Here is a 16,724-nt window from a genome sequence, read left to right on the forward strand (position 1 = left end):
TTATTACTGAAGTCCCACCAGAGTGCCTTCTGGTGTAAAGACACAGCTCTGTGAGTCTGATGCTCTTTCGGACACCTGTAGATGGTGTCATTTTGTTGTTGGCATGGCTGGCAACATTAGCAATCGTGCCCTCTGTGCAAAAGATGCTTTGTAAGGCATTAAATTGAACAGTGGGTAAGAAAGTTTATCCACTTAGGTATCAATACCTTAATAAAAATAATAATTCTTTCATAAGAACAGTTCACATTCATTTGTAAAGATGTGGGGAATTGCATTTACTAAAAATTAGGAGTGTGGTTTTAAGCATGTGTGTGTTCTGTAAATGTTATGATCAGCCCCTTCACACATAATTTTTCAAGATATTCTGATTGATACTACACATATTTCTCCATATGGACGAGTTTGAATTCACAACAGAGAATTCAACACTTTGAATATTTAGAAAAGATTTATACTGGAAGTGAAAGTCTGCCAACAGTAATTCTGCTGAAAGATGAATGTTCTCTATTTTTTGCTGGGAAAAATGACAGCTTTTCAGTGTTTGAAAATGTGAAATAAATGTGATGAGAGAATAAAGGAAAAAAAATCTTGAACCTAATGCTTCCACTGTGAATTCTGTTCTTATTGAAGCTGTGGTGGTTTTTTGTTTTGTTTTGGGGTTTTTTTCCAATCTGGGGCTGCTGTCTCTTTATTCTTACCTTGTTTCTAATTGTAAAGCTTCAGAGGTTTTTCCATGAGCGTATTTTTTGGAAGTCTCAGAAACACTTTGGGTAAATTTGTTGGATGAAAGACTTGTTACTTGGTGGGGGTTGTAGTTTTGAGCATTTTGCAAAATTGTTGCATAATCTAATTTTGCATTTAAAATACTATTACAGCAAATAGTGTTGATTATAGCTGCGTTATGGAGGGAGAAGACACAGAACAATAAGACAAGACCTGCAAAGATCCAAGGTCACAAAAATGGCCTTTATCAAAGCTAGAAAAGAAACAGTTTTGGGAGTCACGATGCAAGATGAGGCAGAAGGCTGTACAAAACTGACGATAAGATCTAAGTTTAAGTGTATTTCTAATAAATGCCTTTTATAATTAGTCAAGAGAAATTATTTGAATACCTAAGCTCTTATTCTATGACCTAGTCAAAAAGACTGAATTTTATTTGGGTTAGCATTGTTTGTGTTAGTGAAAGTCACTGTATCTGCAGCTGTCTCCATTTCTTTCATTAGACCTCAGGAATAAGTATTTGATTATAACCCCAAGGGCTGTTTAAATTAAATATTATAATCTAAATTTTGTATGCCAGTGAAGAACTGAGTGAGCCAAATGATTATGTATTCATTAAAAAATCAGCTTGGCTACAGGCATCCAAATTATGAATAGCAAGAAGTCTCGAGCAAGCTGGAGTTCAGTTTTGTCTTCAACCTTTTGACTGCTATTGATGGCTCAGCTAGTGAAAAGAGACGTGCACAGCAGCTCTGAACTCCAAAGAGGAGAAATTCATAAGAGAAGTAGCTGGACTCTGAACATAGTCGGAGCTCTTGAGATGCTCAGTGAAAGTTGAAAGAGGTGAGGAATCTGCCAGTTAAAAGTTCAGTCAACTTGAGAAATGGGAGCACATAAGAGATTCTCAAACAGTGTTTTGGTGAAGTGTAGGAAACTGATCTGTGTGTTTATTTTTTTGTGTTTTAGCATCTAACCCCTGACCGGTTCCGTTGTGAATCTTTTTCTGAGGGATTTCAATGCCATATGCAGGAAATTGCAGTCATGAGGCCCACCCATGTGAATTACCTTTTGCAGCCCCTTTTAGTTATTTAGTTAGAAACTTCCCACTGCTTTGTAAACCACACCAGCACACAGACACACACACCTCCCACACCTCTGGTTCAAGCCCTCTGATATAAAAACACAGGTGTTTTGAGAGAAATGAACTATTAATACATTGGAGGATACAAGGGTAAAAGAGGCTACTAGGTGTTGCTTGGAAAAGTTATTACACAATTCAGTCTTCTTTTAATCATTAGCTTAAAGTGAAAGATAATGTGCAGTAAGGCAAAATAATAATCAGATGAGTGCAATCCCTGCTTTGAACTAACAAAAGGCACTTTGAAGCTTTATAGCATAGATGTATATGTCTATTTTTAAGCTTACTTAACATCTAAAAGCGTAGCTTTTCTAACATGCTTATTGCAGACGTGTCTATAGAGTGGTAAATGAACAAAAAACATAAATCAAATCAGATAGTACTTAAAAGGCAGGGTTTTTCCCCTTCCTGTGGCATGGGCCTGTTATTCTGGGGGGCTCGGGAACCAACACAGAGGATGATCTAACAAATTTATACTTGTTGGAAGAAATCGTGGAGAGTAGAGAACTTTGGTAGTATTGGTAAAAGAGGTGTACTTATGTGAAAATTCAGTAGAGGGCAGAATGAAACTTCTGAATGAAGGAACTTAGTGTAGCTGTTCAGCACTGCAAAGCAGGAAAACAGAGTTAAAAGATGGAATAGCACCAGTTATTAAAAACATAGTTCTGAAGGGCAGAAAGCACTGCAAATGATTGTGATACTTTCTTTTAGAAGCGTTAGAGAACATTCACATTTTTATTTAGTGCGTAGCTGCGTGCAAGCTAATGTTTTCCAACACAGGGGAAAATGGGGATACTGCTGTCATATTGACTGGATGCAGATCAGCTGTTTAGCCTCCTGTTTAGTGTTCCAGATCTGTAACTCAACACACGGGCATTGCATTAGGTTCTGCTTTATTTGCCTTCTCAATCCAGTGATCAGACTTTAAAAGATCTTGCAGACGTTTATATTCTTTCTAAAGCTACTTTTTCTTGCAAGTATCAGAAGATTGTTGTAGTGAAGACTGCTGTGTGTGTAAGGACTCCATGAGGGTTTACTCTACTTTCTTGGCTTCACTTAAGTTTCTTTTAGCAAGAACAAGAGTAGGTAAAAGTATGGTTAAAAAGTTGTTGGCTTTTATCCACTTAAATCAGTATTGAACTTTAGTAATACGATCAATTAAAAAATTATAGCATAACATTTACTAAGTGAAGATACAGAGATTAGACGTGATGGAAGTGGGATGGAGCTAATGTTTTACAATAATTTGTTTGTCATTCATTTATTTTCATGCGATGATTTTTTTTTACCAAGACTTTACTAAATGTCACCTGGAGTTATTTTGCATTACTTTCTCTAACGTAACATGTGTTATTTTTGGGTTTTTTAGGCAGTCCAGAATGGTAGACAAGATTAGACAGCTAGTGATGCCCAAACTTCAAATGATAACAAAATTTTTTAGTATAGAATGAATAACAGATTGTATCAGGACCACTGAAAAGTAGTAAAGGTCAAAATACAAATTCTAGATGCTCATTCATACACTCTAAAATACTTATGCAAAGAATAAAAACCTCCCTATACGCTGCCATGGGCAGTAACTGCGTGCTATACTGAACCATTGCAGTTAATAAGAGGTTTATAGTTATATTTTACATTGAGTTTAGGAAAAACAATCATGCTTTGCATGTATTGCACTACTGTTACAATGATTTTAAAATGTGTTCCCAGCTATTTAGGCGACCCGTATCTGTTTTCTGTTCAGTTGTGGTGGTCTTATTTTGATTTATAAGCTTGGCAAGATGGTTTTTTAAAAAATATACTGTAAATAATTTCTTGAACAATTTAAATCTGAAAACAAGTTTTTATTTCTTAAAAAAATTATATTTAGTAAAATGTAAGCAATACAGTGAGGCTTTTTATTAAACTGGGCTGTTAAATGAGATCTCTGTATATTTGCTTTTTATGCAATCTGAAAGGTGAGCTGGAAAGGATTTCTAAAAACTTGGTTTGTGTTCTTTCAAAATTCTTCTGTATATACAACACACAACCCTCAAAGCTTCCTTGATTTTACACTAGAAATGACAAGAATGTAAATTAATTCTCTGGTTTCATAGAAAGGTGCCTTGGGAGTGGAAAGAGCTCATGGATTTTCACTGGGAACTCTCCTGTGGTATAATTAATGTTCTTTTCTTAAACAGTAACAGAAAAAGTAAAACATGCTTTAAATTAATCTATATTTACATATTGTGTCCAGAGTGTTTCTGGTAGAACTGAGAAAATAAACTAGTGTCGTCTATGTACTACACTTGCAATCCCCTCAGATGCTTTCTGACCTCTTTTACAAGAGAACTTACACTAAATTTTTTGCCATCTTATGTCCACCCTAATTGTTGTATTTTAACTTTTTTTGGCTACCAGAAAAATTAATTGTAACAGAGTAACTGTTTTTATACAGATTATCCTGATGAAAGTTTCATGGCATGATTTCATTTTCCAACAGCAGATATCCACAGCAACCTTTGCTGTACCTATATTGGCCTAGCTTGTTACTTCTGTGATGATTCCCCTGTTTCTTTTTTACGCTATGTGTTAGCACATATCCAAAACCATGAACTCTTGATAGTCAGACTATCTCTGTGACATTAAAAGATCCTGGAGTTTTGTTGTCCTCAGGAACAAAAGTAAATCTAAGCTCTATTTCCTAGTAATCAGTGGAAGGCAAAGATTTAGCAGAGCAAATGCAGGAGATAGGGCACTCTTGTAGTACATTAGGTTTATGCCAAAGCTGATCTAAATTGTAACAGAAATACAGAAGTTTTCCTAACAAAACTTCTAGCACTGGAGTGAGAAGCTGATCTGTACTTTTCCTCAAGAGGCCACTAGAGCACTCACTTTTTGTCAGAGGGCTTGTTAATAGCTTGCCATGAGATAGACGTGCCTTCAGGAACTAAATGGATGTCCAAGAATCCCAACCAGGAGTATGTCCTGAACAGCCAAGATCTCTTCAGCTCATTTTACAGCCAGCTGGAGATAGTACTAAATAGTTAGCCAGACTATGACAGCACTGAAGAGGAGACCTTATCCCAGAAGTGTTTGTATGTCATATCATAGTTTGTCCTGCTAGCATCTATTCAGTCACTGACCCCATGGGATTCTTACAGCAGAGAACACCTATATTTGACCTTGGACCTCTCCGTATTTTTTTTTCTTGTGGCATTTTTTGAGAGAAAGCTAATATAGAAATCTAAGATGCTTTAAAACATCTTCATAATCTTAGTTTGTTCTTGTTGCTATTTCTCTAAATATGCCTTCTTTCTGCTTTAGCAGAATTGTCAGTATGTTCAAGACATATATTTGAAAGGTGGGGAATCGGTGGAAGAGTTGCAACTTTTTGAAGATACGAACCTTATCATACCTTTCTTCTTGTGTATCTGGAAAGTATTAAAGGGTATGTATGGCTTCATTTTTTTTAACTCCTCTCTATATTGATAGCTTTCAATTTCACTACCAAAATGCCTGATTGAAGTATATCTAAGGCTATAGGTCAAGGGGAAGCAGATGTGAAGGCAATAGGAGTTTCAATTAAACTTGAATGATTTCTAGTTTAGATCAGTGATTGTTGTGACAATTAAAACCTTAAAGCATCAAAAAGGTTCAAAAGCTGTAATGTAACTGACTTAACTGGCATTTGTTACGTAAAAACAATTCATAGCACTTTTTTTTGAGAGAAGAAAAATTCATTCTTTTATTTGCAGTCATTGTATAAAGGGAAGGAGAGAGTACTTCATTCACTAGTTCAAAGCATGCATTACTTGGGGAAAAAAAACTACCTCTTGATGTCTATACATGTAAACCAAAATTCTTCTCTTTTGTGGGGAATCTCTCAGTGGTTTTTTTGAACTTTCAGGAGTAACTGTTAAGTATTCAAAATCAAAGTTAACTGGGTTATCCACAGTTTTAAAATATTCTTTGCATTGTAAAATTTTTGAAATTGCAGTTCAATTTTGCTCCTGTGAATACATGACATTCAAGAGTGCCATCCAACTTCCTACGTGAAGGGGCCATTTTAGTTCAGAATGCTAAAGAAGTGAGGTCTAAAATTATTTGCTTAATTCTAGAAGCTAACAATTTCTGCAGATCAAGATAAGACTTTTTAAAGTAGAAGAACAGAAAGCATTTTAAAATTTGAGAATTAAAAGTGGCATTGGAGAAAATAGAAATAAAATTATTGAAATGCAGTTTGTTTACTCTTTTATTCATGTTTCTTCTCTATAGAAACTTCAGCTGCACTTCATCAAAATGCAACGGAATCTATTACATTCTGTGTCTCAGCTGGCGCATGGGACGTGTTTGGCTTTTCCTCGCACTGGTATCTTTCATTGTTTAAAAGGACAAACTAATGTTGGATGCAAAGTGCTTTTGACACTGGACCCTCCTAAACGATGTCTTCATGCAGGTGCAGCACACTTTGTCTCAAAGAAGACTGCTTTTTCATCACAGCCAGCAGACATTCCTCACAAAGTACCAGAAGAGAAAAATCCTTTGACTTCGACCACTGAAACACCCCAGCAGAACCCTGTAGGGTCAAATTCTTCAGATCCTGATCCATTGCAAGACAAATCAATTAGTCTTGTTCAGAGATTCAAGAAAACTTTTAAACAGTATGGAAAAGTCATGATTCCAGTGCATCTTCTGACTTCCACTGTATGGTTTGGATCCTTTTACTATGCAGCCATGAAGTAAGTTGATATTTTGTTGCAGTGCCCAATACTGCTGTTGAATTGAGACTGACTTTCATAGGTGAAAGGACATATAAATTATTATTACATGTTAAAAAGTGCCTCTATATGTAACAGGAAAATGAGACTACATTTTTAACTGAAGCGTAAGATTAATATGGAAAGAATATAGGATTCACGAGTGTCACATACATACTGTGATCATGCAGTTATTGCTGTGTACCAGATATGTTGCTAACAGTTGAAGGGTTGCTCATCTCCCCAAAATATGCATGGATGTAAACAGCATTGAAGCAGTTAGTAACCTCTCACAAGGCAAAGACAGATTTGGAATCCTGATTATGAATTGCTAGATGAGATCTTTATAGACCTGTTCTTTTTTTGCCATTGGACTTTGAGGGGTATTTCACTACTTCCTCCTTCATCCCCAATCCTCCCTCATCATTGAATTTCCATATTTTTCACCCCACTCTGAGCTTCCTTGCAAGCCATGTGTATCTGTTCCTTTTTTATTTTTGTTTTCTGACTTCCACTGAAGGAATTGCTACTGTAGGCCAGACTTTTTGATTGGAAATAAAATATTTGTGTGGCTAAAAAAAGATAAATCAAGTATTCTAAAATTAGTTTCTTTCAGCTGTAGTACATGCCAGATACTCTTCTAGAAAATGGCATTTATTAGAAAAAAAAAACTTACTGTATCAGCTATGACCTGCTAGTTCAGATGAAAGAGGTTTTATCTATCTGCAAATGATTTCTAAATATGCTTAAATGTTTACCTCTGGGTTGCTAGTGTTGTATATTTAATAATAGAAAGCATGAAACGACAGTTAATGGCAGTAAGGATGGAGCTTTGACATTAGAATGCCTTACTGCACAAGTGTTTGTTTTATTTACTCTAACCAGCTGGCATAATTGCCCTTTCTAGGAGCTATAGATCCAAATGTCATTCCAAATTTAGCTCACGTCTGAGGAATAAAGGTCTTGAGCTATAAAAATATTTTGCTTTGGATGAATTCAGGTTGATGCTTCCATCCAGACATTTCAGATTGAGTGAAGACTACTTTTCTTAAAACACTTAAGTTAGCTGCTAAAATAGGTATTTGATGGATGAAAACAACTGAAATATTTAACTAGAAACTAATTATAAGAAAGCTTCACTTTGTTATGCCACAGGAGTAGCACGCCCTTGAAATGGAAAAATAACTTCCAGAATGATTGCTCATGATACAAGACTAAACAATGGTGGTTTATGAAATAACATGGTTAATGCTGTCTTTCCAATCTTACTAGATCTCCATTTTCTACTCGGGGGAGAGGCCTTCAGATTATAGGTGCTAGTAACTGCTATTGCCTGTTATTGTTCCTGATCCTAAAGTGATTGCATGCACAGAAGAATGCTTAAAATTCTAGGTAGAAATGGATAATGATACTAATAATACAACAACTCTAAATACTGGAAAGTCAGATCTTCTATTAACTGCATGTAGCTTTCTACAGTAATGTAAAGATGGGCTATTTTTTTTTTTTTTGGTGCTGATGTTAGCTTCTCTGGTTTTCAAATAGAAAAAAAATTATGATAGGAGCTCCCTCCACCTGTCTTGCCACCTCATAGTGACAAGGTAGAAAAATTGGATACGAAACTCCATAAGTTTTCACAGAATCATTTGGTTGGAAAAGACCTTTAAGATCATTGAGTCCAACCATAACCTGTCGACTACTAAACCATGTCTCTGAGCACCTCATCTACCCTTCTTTTAAAGTCACCAGAGATGGTGACTTGACCACTTCTCTGGGTAGCCCATTCCAATGCCTCATAACCCTTTCAGTGAAAAAAATTTTCCTAATATCTGATCTAAACCTCCCTTGGCACAACTTGAGACTGTTGCCTTTTGTCCTATTGCTTGTTACTCGGGAGACGAGACCCACCTGTACCTTGCTGCAATCTCCTTTCATGTAGTTGTAGAGGGAGATAAGGTCTCCCCTCAGCCTTCTCCAGGCTAAACATTCCCAGTTCCCACAGTCACTCCTCATTAGACTTGTGCTCCAGACCCTTTACCAGCTCCTTTGCCCTTCTCTGGACACACTCCAGTGCCTCAATGCCCCTCTTGTAGTGAGGGGCCCAAAAATTAACACCATGTTTGAAGTGTGGTCTCACCAGTGCCAAGTACAGGGGCATGATCACTTCCCTGGTCCTGCTGGTCACACTACTTCTGATCCAAGCCAGGATACTGTTGGCCTTCTTGGCCACCTGTGCACACGGCTGGCTCGTATTCAGTTGGCTGTCGACCAGTATGTCCAGATCCCTTTCTGCCAGGCAGCTCTCCAGCCATTCCTCCCCAAACGTGCAGTGTTGTGTGGGGTTGTTGTGAACCAAGTGCAAGACCCAGCACTTGGCCATGTTGAACATCATACACTTGGCAATAGCTCATTGATCCAGCCTGTCCAGGTCCCTCTGCAGAGCCTTCCTATCCTGAAGCAGATCAACATTTCCACCCAGCTTAGTGTCATCTGCAAACTTACTGAGGGAGCACTCAATCCCCTTGTCCGGGTTATCAATAAAGATGTTAAACAGAACTGGCCCTAACACTGAGCCCTGGGGAACACCACTTGTGACTGGTCGCCAACTGGATTTAGCTCCATTCACCACAACTCTCTGTGCTCGGCCATCCAGCCAGTTGTTTATCCAGCAAAGAGTTTGCCTGTCCAGGCCATGGGCAGCCAATTTCTCCAGCAGAATGCTGTGGGAAACGGTGTCAAAGGCTTTACTGAAGTCCAGGTACACTACATCAACAGCCTTTCCCTTATCCGCTAAGCAGGTCACCTTGTCATAGAAGGAGATCAGGTTAGTCAAGCAGGATCTGTCACTTGTAAACCCATATTGACTGGGCCTGGTCTTCTGGTTGTCCTGGACATGCCATGTGATGGCACTTGTCCATATAACACATTGTTTCCTTTTCTTTTGCCACATTCCATTTGTCTGATATATTTAAAGTGAATAGAGGTCACTGAAGTATGGATTCTGTGCTTCTGGGCATGCTGCACAGAAGTCTGAAATTTTAAAAAGGAAAAAAAAGTATTTTTAGGCAAAACAGAACATGAAGTTGAACCTACACAATTGGAGCCTGAGTTAGCTGTCTTACCACCATTATATCTACTCGCCTCCAAACATAGTAAGTGGGGACACAGGTAAGTTAGTAGCTACTCAGCCCAACAGGGATAATATAAATGGATCAACTCTTGGAATGCTGAAAAGAACGTTAATATGCCGATATGTACAGAAATAAAAATCCTATAAGTATATTGCTTAGATGAAAAATTACTTTGCTATCAAATGACAAAGTTTGTATAATAAAGAGTGGAAATGGTACTGTAAATCATTGTTCAGGTTTCAAATTCCAAGTCGAGTTGCCTTTTTTTTTTCTTTCTTTTATAGAGGAATGAATGTTGTTCCATTCCTGGAGTTGATTGGCTTGCCAGACAGCATAGTAAACATCCTGAAAAATTCCCAGAGTGGAAATGCACTAACTGCATATGCATTGTATAAAGTAAGTATAATTATAGTTTGTACATAAGCTCTTGCCTGGTGAACTAATCAGGGTTGATTTGTTTACAGCAGAAAGAATTAATGCTGTTTTCTTTCTTTGATAGTTACACATATTTGAGCATTCATTTTTGTAGTAAAAATAGTCACATGCCAGTTGATATGGGCACTGTGTTCCTTTAAGGAATCTGTCCTGGTTTGAGCTAAAGAGAACTGATTTTCTATGTAGTGATTTTACTTTTCAGCTCAGTCTCTTCTAAGTGGCTGAACTTGCTGAATCTAGCAGCATGTTTTTCCAGACAGTGTGTACATCTGCAAGTGATAATGCTTCTGTGTTGTGTAAACAATGACAAGGACACTGTCTCACCATGGGTGCCGTATCTGCACCTGCGAGGAGGAGCAGACCCAAAACTGACCAACTCGGTCTTCCATCCCACATACTCAGTATAAAGCAGAGGGATCACGAGGGTCTCGACCCTTCCCTCCTGCTCTTGCTTCTTCTCCTGCAGTGGCCGAAGTCCAAGCAGAACCCTGCTAGTTTGTCTGCCTCCAATCCTGATCCGTGTGTTCTTGAATCCAGCTCCTGCATCCTGCTCCCACCTGCTGCTGGGTCCAGTCTGGAACTTTTCCAGTGCTCTGCTCTGCAGAGCCTCTGGTGACTTAATCATCACTGGTAGGAGGTGGGGGAAGGATTTTATATTGGTTTTATATATATCTGTATATATTCCATTATTTTCCTATTTACATTGTTATCCTGTAGTATTAGTATTATTGTTTCATTAAATCTGTCAGTTTTATTTTCCAGCCTGTAAAGTCTGTTTCCCTTTCTCTCTTTCTCTCCTCTTCTGGGGAGGGGAGAGGGGTTAATAGAGAGCGTCTGTCTAGCATTTAGTGTCCAGCCCAGCCCTAAACCACAACAGTGTATCTGTATTTCTAAAGTAACTTCATTGTTTGCTGCAGAACTATTGTCTGCCTTCAGAGGTTTAATTACAATTAAGTTATTCCTCTGTATCCCTGACATAATTAACAGGGATAAAGAGGTGAAGTCTAAACACCTCATGATCTCCAGATAAAAGAACAGTTATTTTTATCCTAGAGGATTTGCTATTTTGTCTTCCTACTTTAGTTCTCCATCATTGTGAAGTACTTTCATTGTCTGAATCAATTACTTACATTCAGGTTTGAGTGTAAGTAATTCCTTTTATTGCTTTATGTTTGGACAGTCCGTGTTTGGGAAATTCAAAACATGTTTGACCATGCAAAACCAAAGTACTATATTCACTTCAAATACACTCATCTTTTTTGTTTCCAAATGTGATATGGTTCTTATCTATTATTTGAAGGGGTTATTTTCCCAAAATCTTTCCGGACACTCCTGTGCCTTAAAGAGACCAGTAAATAAATGTGGTTAAATATAAAGATTTTATTATAGTTGGAAGATCTGGCAGTGTTGGAAGAAACTTTCAAGATGTGGAAGCACTAGACTAGATTGCAAAGGGAAGATTCTGCAGGCTTTATCTCTGAAGTTCTGAAAGAAGAGTTTAGTCTGTCTAGAGTAGCAAACCTGGTTTGTTGTGTCTTGGATTAGTTGACCTCTTAAGGTCTCTTTTAGTCCTAGTTTTGGACTGAAAGTGGCTATACTCTTGTGAATTTTAGAATTTAAACCGTATCTTGTTGCCAGTATTTCCTCTTTGTTTATATGGTTCAATGTTCACATACTGTTTGTCCCTAACTACAATCTGAGATGCCTAATGCTCATCCCACAAGCTACAGAGGGGGAGGGTTGTGGGTTTTTTTGAAAATGGAAGTCCAATGCCCATGCAGATTTTGTCAGAAGGATACTTTAAGTAAGACGTATGCATTTCTGGAGGATGTGGCTTATTTCCTGATAAGCAGAAGATCTTTCAGTATCTGACACTGGCCAAAATAAATTCTCAGTATTAAAAATACCTTTGGCTAGATCAGTATTGTCCTGTTATACTGATATAGTGTGTTCTTTGGTTTCTTTAAGATTGCAACTCCTGCCAGATACACTGTGACTTTGGGAGGGACATCCATCACTGTTAAATATCTACGCAAGAGTGGCTACATGTCCACACCACCACCAGTGAAGGAATATCTACAAGATAGGATGGAGGAAACAAAGGATAAAATTACAGAGAAGATGGAGGAAACAAAGGATAAAATTACAGAGAAGATGGAGGAAACAAAGGATAAAATTACAGAGAAGATACAAGAAACCAAAGATAAAGTTTCCTTTAAAAAAATAAAAGACTAGGAGAGATGCTTAACTTTTGGATATATCAAACTTAGCACTTTAACCCTTTGTGAGACAGGATATACAAAGTGCACTTCTCAGCTTTTTTTTTTCTTTTTTTTTCTGTTTTGGTTTTTGTCTGGAGACTATAGTTGCTCTGTGGATTTAAAAATTCTCTCTTTGCCAAGGATGAAGTTCCCTGAGGGAGAGGTTGTGATAAAAATTGCAATTTACGGAAGGAAAAGTGAATCTCAGAAGTTTGTGTGTCCATTGGTAATGGTGTTAATGGCTAACCTTCCCCCTTTTTTTTTTTTTTTAATTCCCCCCCCTGCTTTTAAAATAAAGATGGCTTCTTCTAAAAGCCACTACTTTATTCTTCTTTCTTTGTAGTGCACAGCCATTATTCCATTAGGCTGAATCTTCCTTTAAATGAGCATGAAGGTTTCTGTGCTGGGGAAGGCAACGTATTTTGGTTTCCAGAGTGTGTGGACCCAGGCCTCTCAATTGTGATAATCTCTGTTTGGAGACAGACCTTTATCACTGACACTGCACATGAAGGAGTCAACAGATCAGCTACTCCACCTGAATGAATTATAGTGGTTACATTGACTTCAGCTGGGCTATGACAGTTTACAGGTTGAGCCTATGGATCTCTTGGACAGTGTCTCTTTGCAGAAATCCCAACTGAAAGCCGTAGGAAGATGAGTTAATCTCAGTAGCCATACTGTTGAGTTACTTTGTTCCCTAAAGTTGATTTACAGTAGAAAGAAAGTTATTAAATGAAATTAATAATTGTCTATTAAAATCTGTGATTTTTTTAAATTCTGTTAAAGTTTACAGAACTGTTCTATTTCATTTTCAGAACAAAAAAATAATTCTGAAAGATAAGTTTACTTAAGAAATTGGTTTACTAGGGGCTTTTTAAATAACATGCAAAGTTAGAGTTAAACCCAAAAGATCATCCTCCTCATCGGGGATCCCTCAGACTTTAGTAGAACATTTTAACTAAAATAAGCGTAACTTCTGAGACAGTGATCACAGTCTACCAAACTTCTTCCCCCCCTGAATTTTCTTAGGTCAAGCAAATACTTATTCATAGCTGAAAGCCTGCCATGCTGTCTCAGATGTTATAATGGACTAAAGTTGAAATTTAGCTGGATGAGTGAATTTCTCTCATGGTTTTTATTCAGATGTAGGCTAAATTGAAGTGGTTTTTCCCTGTTTCTATTACAGATCTCACTTCGTAGCAACTCTGCATGTGTATCTTGTTTAACAAAGGTGTTTTTTGCAGGGAGATATGTGCAAGCGACAGAGTTGAACCCTGGGCCTTGTAGTTGACTAGAGTAAAAACAGAGCTGATGAAGTATCAGCTCTGCCCCCCTCTTACATTTTCAGTCAAGTCACCAAGGGTCTTTCCACGTTTAAGTGAGTTGAACTTCATTAACTTAATTGTGCAAGATTACATACTTTGCCTCTGTCCACATGTCAAATAGTAACTGCAATCCAATGCCTACCTCACAGGGATGTTGTGAGGAATAATCATTGTATATTTAGTGCCCTGAAGATGTAAAGTGCCATGTTTCTGATAGATACTATTAAAAAATTCTGTGAAAAAAAATCTTAACTATGTGCAGTAGACTGTCCTATGTGACCATTTCTGCAACTGCAGGAACAGCTTAGTGACTGTTGGCAAGTGCCTCATCTGGTCAATCTTGAAGCGTGAACATCCTCAAGGAGATTCTGGGACAGCTACATCTTCCACCAAGCATGTCGATTAACAAAGCATGCAATTATGTGGATTTTTCTGCACAAGGCAGGAGGGGAAATCTTCAGGACTTGGAAAGTTTGACCTGAAGAGCTTTTGTGACAATTAGTCAAATATTTGGTTGTACTGATGACCTTGTTTAAAGTTGGCCTCCTCTGGAATCAATGCGTTGCCTCATTAGTGCAGAGACCAGCTAAGGATTTCCCTGGGGCCACCCAGGGAATGTATAATGTTAGTGCATTAGGTACCCAGCAGTTCTTGTTACTGGTGGGTCTTTGTGGCTGGAAGCCAGCGTCCATCCTCTGGTGAGGCTCTGCACCCAGAATGTGCTCACAGGCTGGGCGTTTGCATCAAGCAAACGGGGGCCAGGGGACAACACAGAGTCTACTCTTACTATTGCCCAAGCCAATAAGAACTAAGAGCCTGAGATGGGTCTGGAAGCAAAATAATGCCCAAATGAGGACTAGAGCCTCACTTGAAGTCACAGCTGAAGATGGGTCTGAAACCCAAATAGCAACCTGAGGTGGGGCCGGAGCTAAAAGAGCTGCCCAAGATGGGGCAGGAGCTGAAGTCTCATCCCAAAATCTTGATAAAGGGAAGGCTTGATTTGGCACTAGTGCCAAAACTGCAACCTGAGCATAGGCTAGAGCCAAAGCTGGTGGTTGATATTGGGCAGGACCAAAAGGCACAGCCCAAGATAGCACTGGAACAGAAGTTAAGGCTGAAGGAGAGGCTGGAACTGAAGTCGGACCAATAGCAGGCTGGAGACAACATTGCAGGCATAGATGTGTCTAGAGGTGCAGCAGGGTGGAGACAAAGCAAGGCCCACAATTGGGCCAGAGCCAAAGTCACAGCTCACAGTGTGTCCAGAGTATGTGCTGTGATTAGAGCAGGGACTCAGTGCCATAACTGGGTCTCAAGATGGAACTGGAATAGATGTCACAATCCGAGCAGGGACCAGATCTGAAATCATGTCCTAAGATGGGTCTGGAGCCAAAGTTGCAAACCGACACAGGGCCAGAGCCAACATCACTACCTGCTATCAAGCCCTAGCTAAAGTCACAGACCAAGCAGGCACTGGAGCTGAAGCAGTGACCCAGTATTAGGGCACACCTGAGTCAGAGGCCCAGGATGGGTCTGGAGCTGAAATCACCACATGAAATTGGAGTGGAGCTGAAGTCATACCTAGAGATGGAGCCAGAGCTGAAGCCATAGCCCTAGGTTTCAGCCAGGTGCAAAGTAACAGCACAAGACATAGCAAGGGACAAATTAATAACCCAAAAAGGGACCAGAGGCAAAAACATGGCCTGAGATTGGACCAGAGCCAAAGCTGCAGCACAAATGGTGCTGCCAGTGGTGTTGCAAGCTCAAGAGGGGGTTGGAGTTGAAATCACAGCCTGATACGGGGCTGGAGCAAAACTTGGGGCTCACAACGAGGCCAGAGCCAAAGTTGCAACCCAATATCAAACCACAGACAAAGATGTAGATGACAAGGTGGCCAAAGTCACAGCTTGATATGGAGCTGGAGTTGAAGTAGCAGCCAAAATATGGGCCAGAGCCACAATAGCCTCCCAGGCACAGCCAGAGCCAAAGTTGTGATCTGGTATCAAGCAAGTGGCAAAGAAGCTGCCTGAGGTGGCACCGGACCAAAGTTGCAGCCTGAGCAGGGGCCAATATCAGGCCAGAGATAAAGTCACAGCCCACTATGGGTCTGGAGCCAAAACTGCAATCAGGTACTAGGCTGGAGCCAAGGTGGCAGCCCAAGATGATGGGGATGGAGCCAAATTTGTGGGCTGAGCAATGGCTGGAGCCAAAGTTGCAGATGACGATGTGGTTGGAAACAAAGTCACAACCCAAGATGATGCCAGAGCCAAAGTCATGGCACAGACAGGGGCTGAGTCACAGTAGCCAACTCAGGAGGCGCCAGAGTTGTGGCTGGAGCCAAATTTCAGTCCAAGATGGGGCTGTCCTGGTTTTGCTGGGACAGAGTTTTCTTTTCCTCATAGTAGCTAGTGAGAGTTTTATTTTGGATTTGTGCTGGAACTGATAACACACCAATATTCACATTTTTCAAGACTTATTTTTCAGTCTTTCAACTGCACCTGTGGTTATGGTTTCTTTGGGGTTTTGTTGGTTGTGGTTGTTTTTTTTTTCCCTTCTCAAGAGGAAGAAAATAATAGACCTCCACCTTCCTCTCTTTCACAAGAGGATGAGGTGGAGGAAGCTAAATCCTGGGACTACGGGATAGGTGACCCAGGACAGGTGATCTGGGTGTGATCCAAGCTGACCAATAAAGATGTATTCTATCCCATAAATGTCACACTCACTATAATCTGGGGAGTTTGCAGGGGATGACTCCTTCCTTTCTTTGATCCCTCTTTCGATCCCTTATCTTTCCCTCTCTTCTACTTCATGATGGTCACTCATCTTGGTTCCTGAGGCTTACCCCTCCCTTGTCCCATTGTCGTTGGCGTATGGCCAGTGACTGTGAGCTGAGCATAACTTTGATTGCTTTACTGTCATTGTTTGTATTCTTGTTGCAGTTAATTATTGTTATTGTTATTTCAGTTTGGTTTATTTTA

The 16,724-nt window shown here is 39.3% G+C and overlaps 1 protein-coding gene across 1 annotated transcript; it reads left to right on the forward strand.

The window, feature by feature from the left end:
- Positions 1-5,172: 5,172 nt before the first annotated feature.
- On the forward strand, positions 5,173-12,529 carry FAM210A (family with sequence similarity 210, member A). Its single transcript, XM_010186949.1, has 4 exons — positions 5,173-5,288; positions 6,116-6,579; positions 10,013-10,124; positions 12,132-12,529. Exons 2-4 carry the CDS (start codon positions 6,140-6,142, stop codon positions 12,396-12,398), a joined length of 819 nt encoding a protein of 272 aa, XP_010185251.1. The 5' UTR covers positions 5,173-5,288; positions 6,116-6,139; the 3' UTR covers positions 12,399-12,529.
- Positions 12,530-16,724: the final 4,195 nt, after the last annotated feature.

This window comes from Mesitornis unicolor, unplaced genomic scaffold (assembly GCF_000695765.1).
Source record: "Mesitornis unicolor isolate BGI_N332 unplaced genomic scaffold, ASM69576v1 scaffold26086, whole genome shotgun sequence".
Lineage (NCBI taxonomy): Eukaryota > Metazoa > Chordata > Aves > Mesitornithiformes > Mesitornithidae > Mesitornis > Mesitornis unicolor.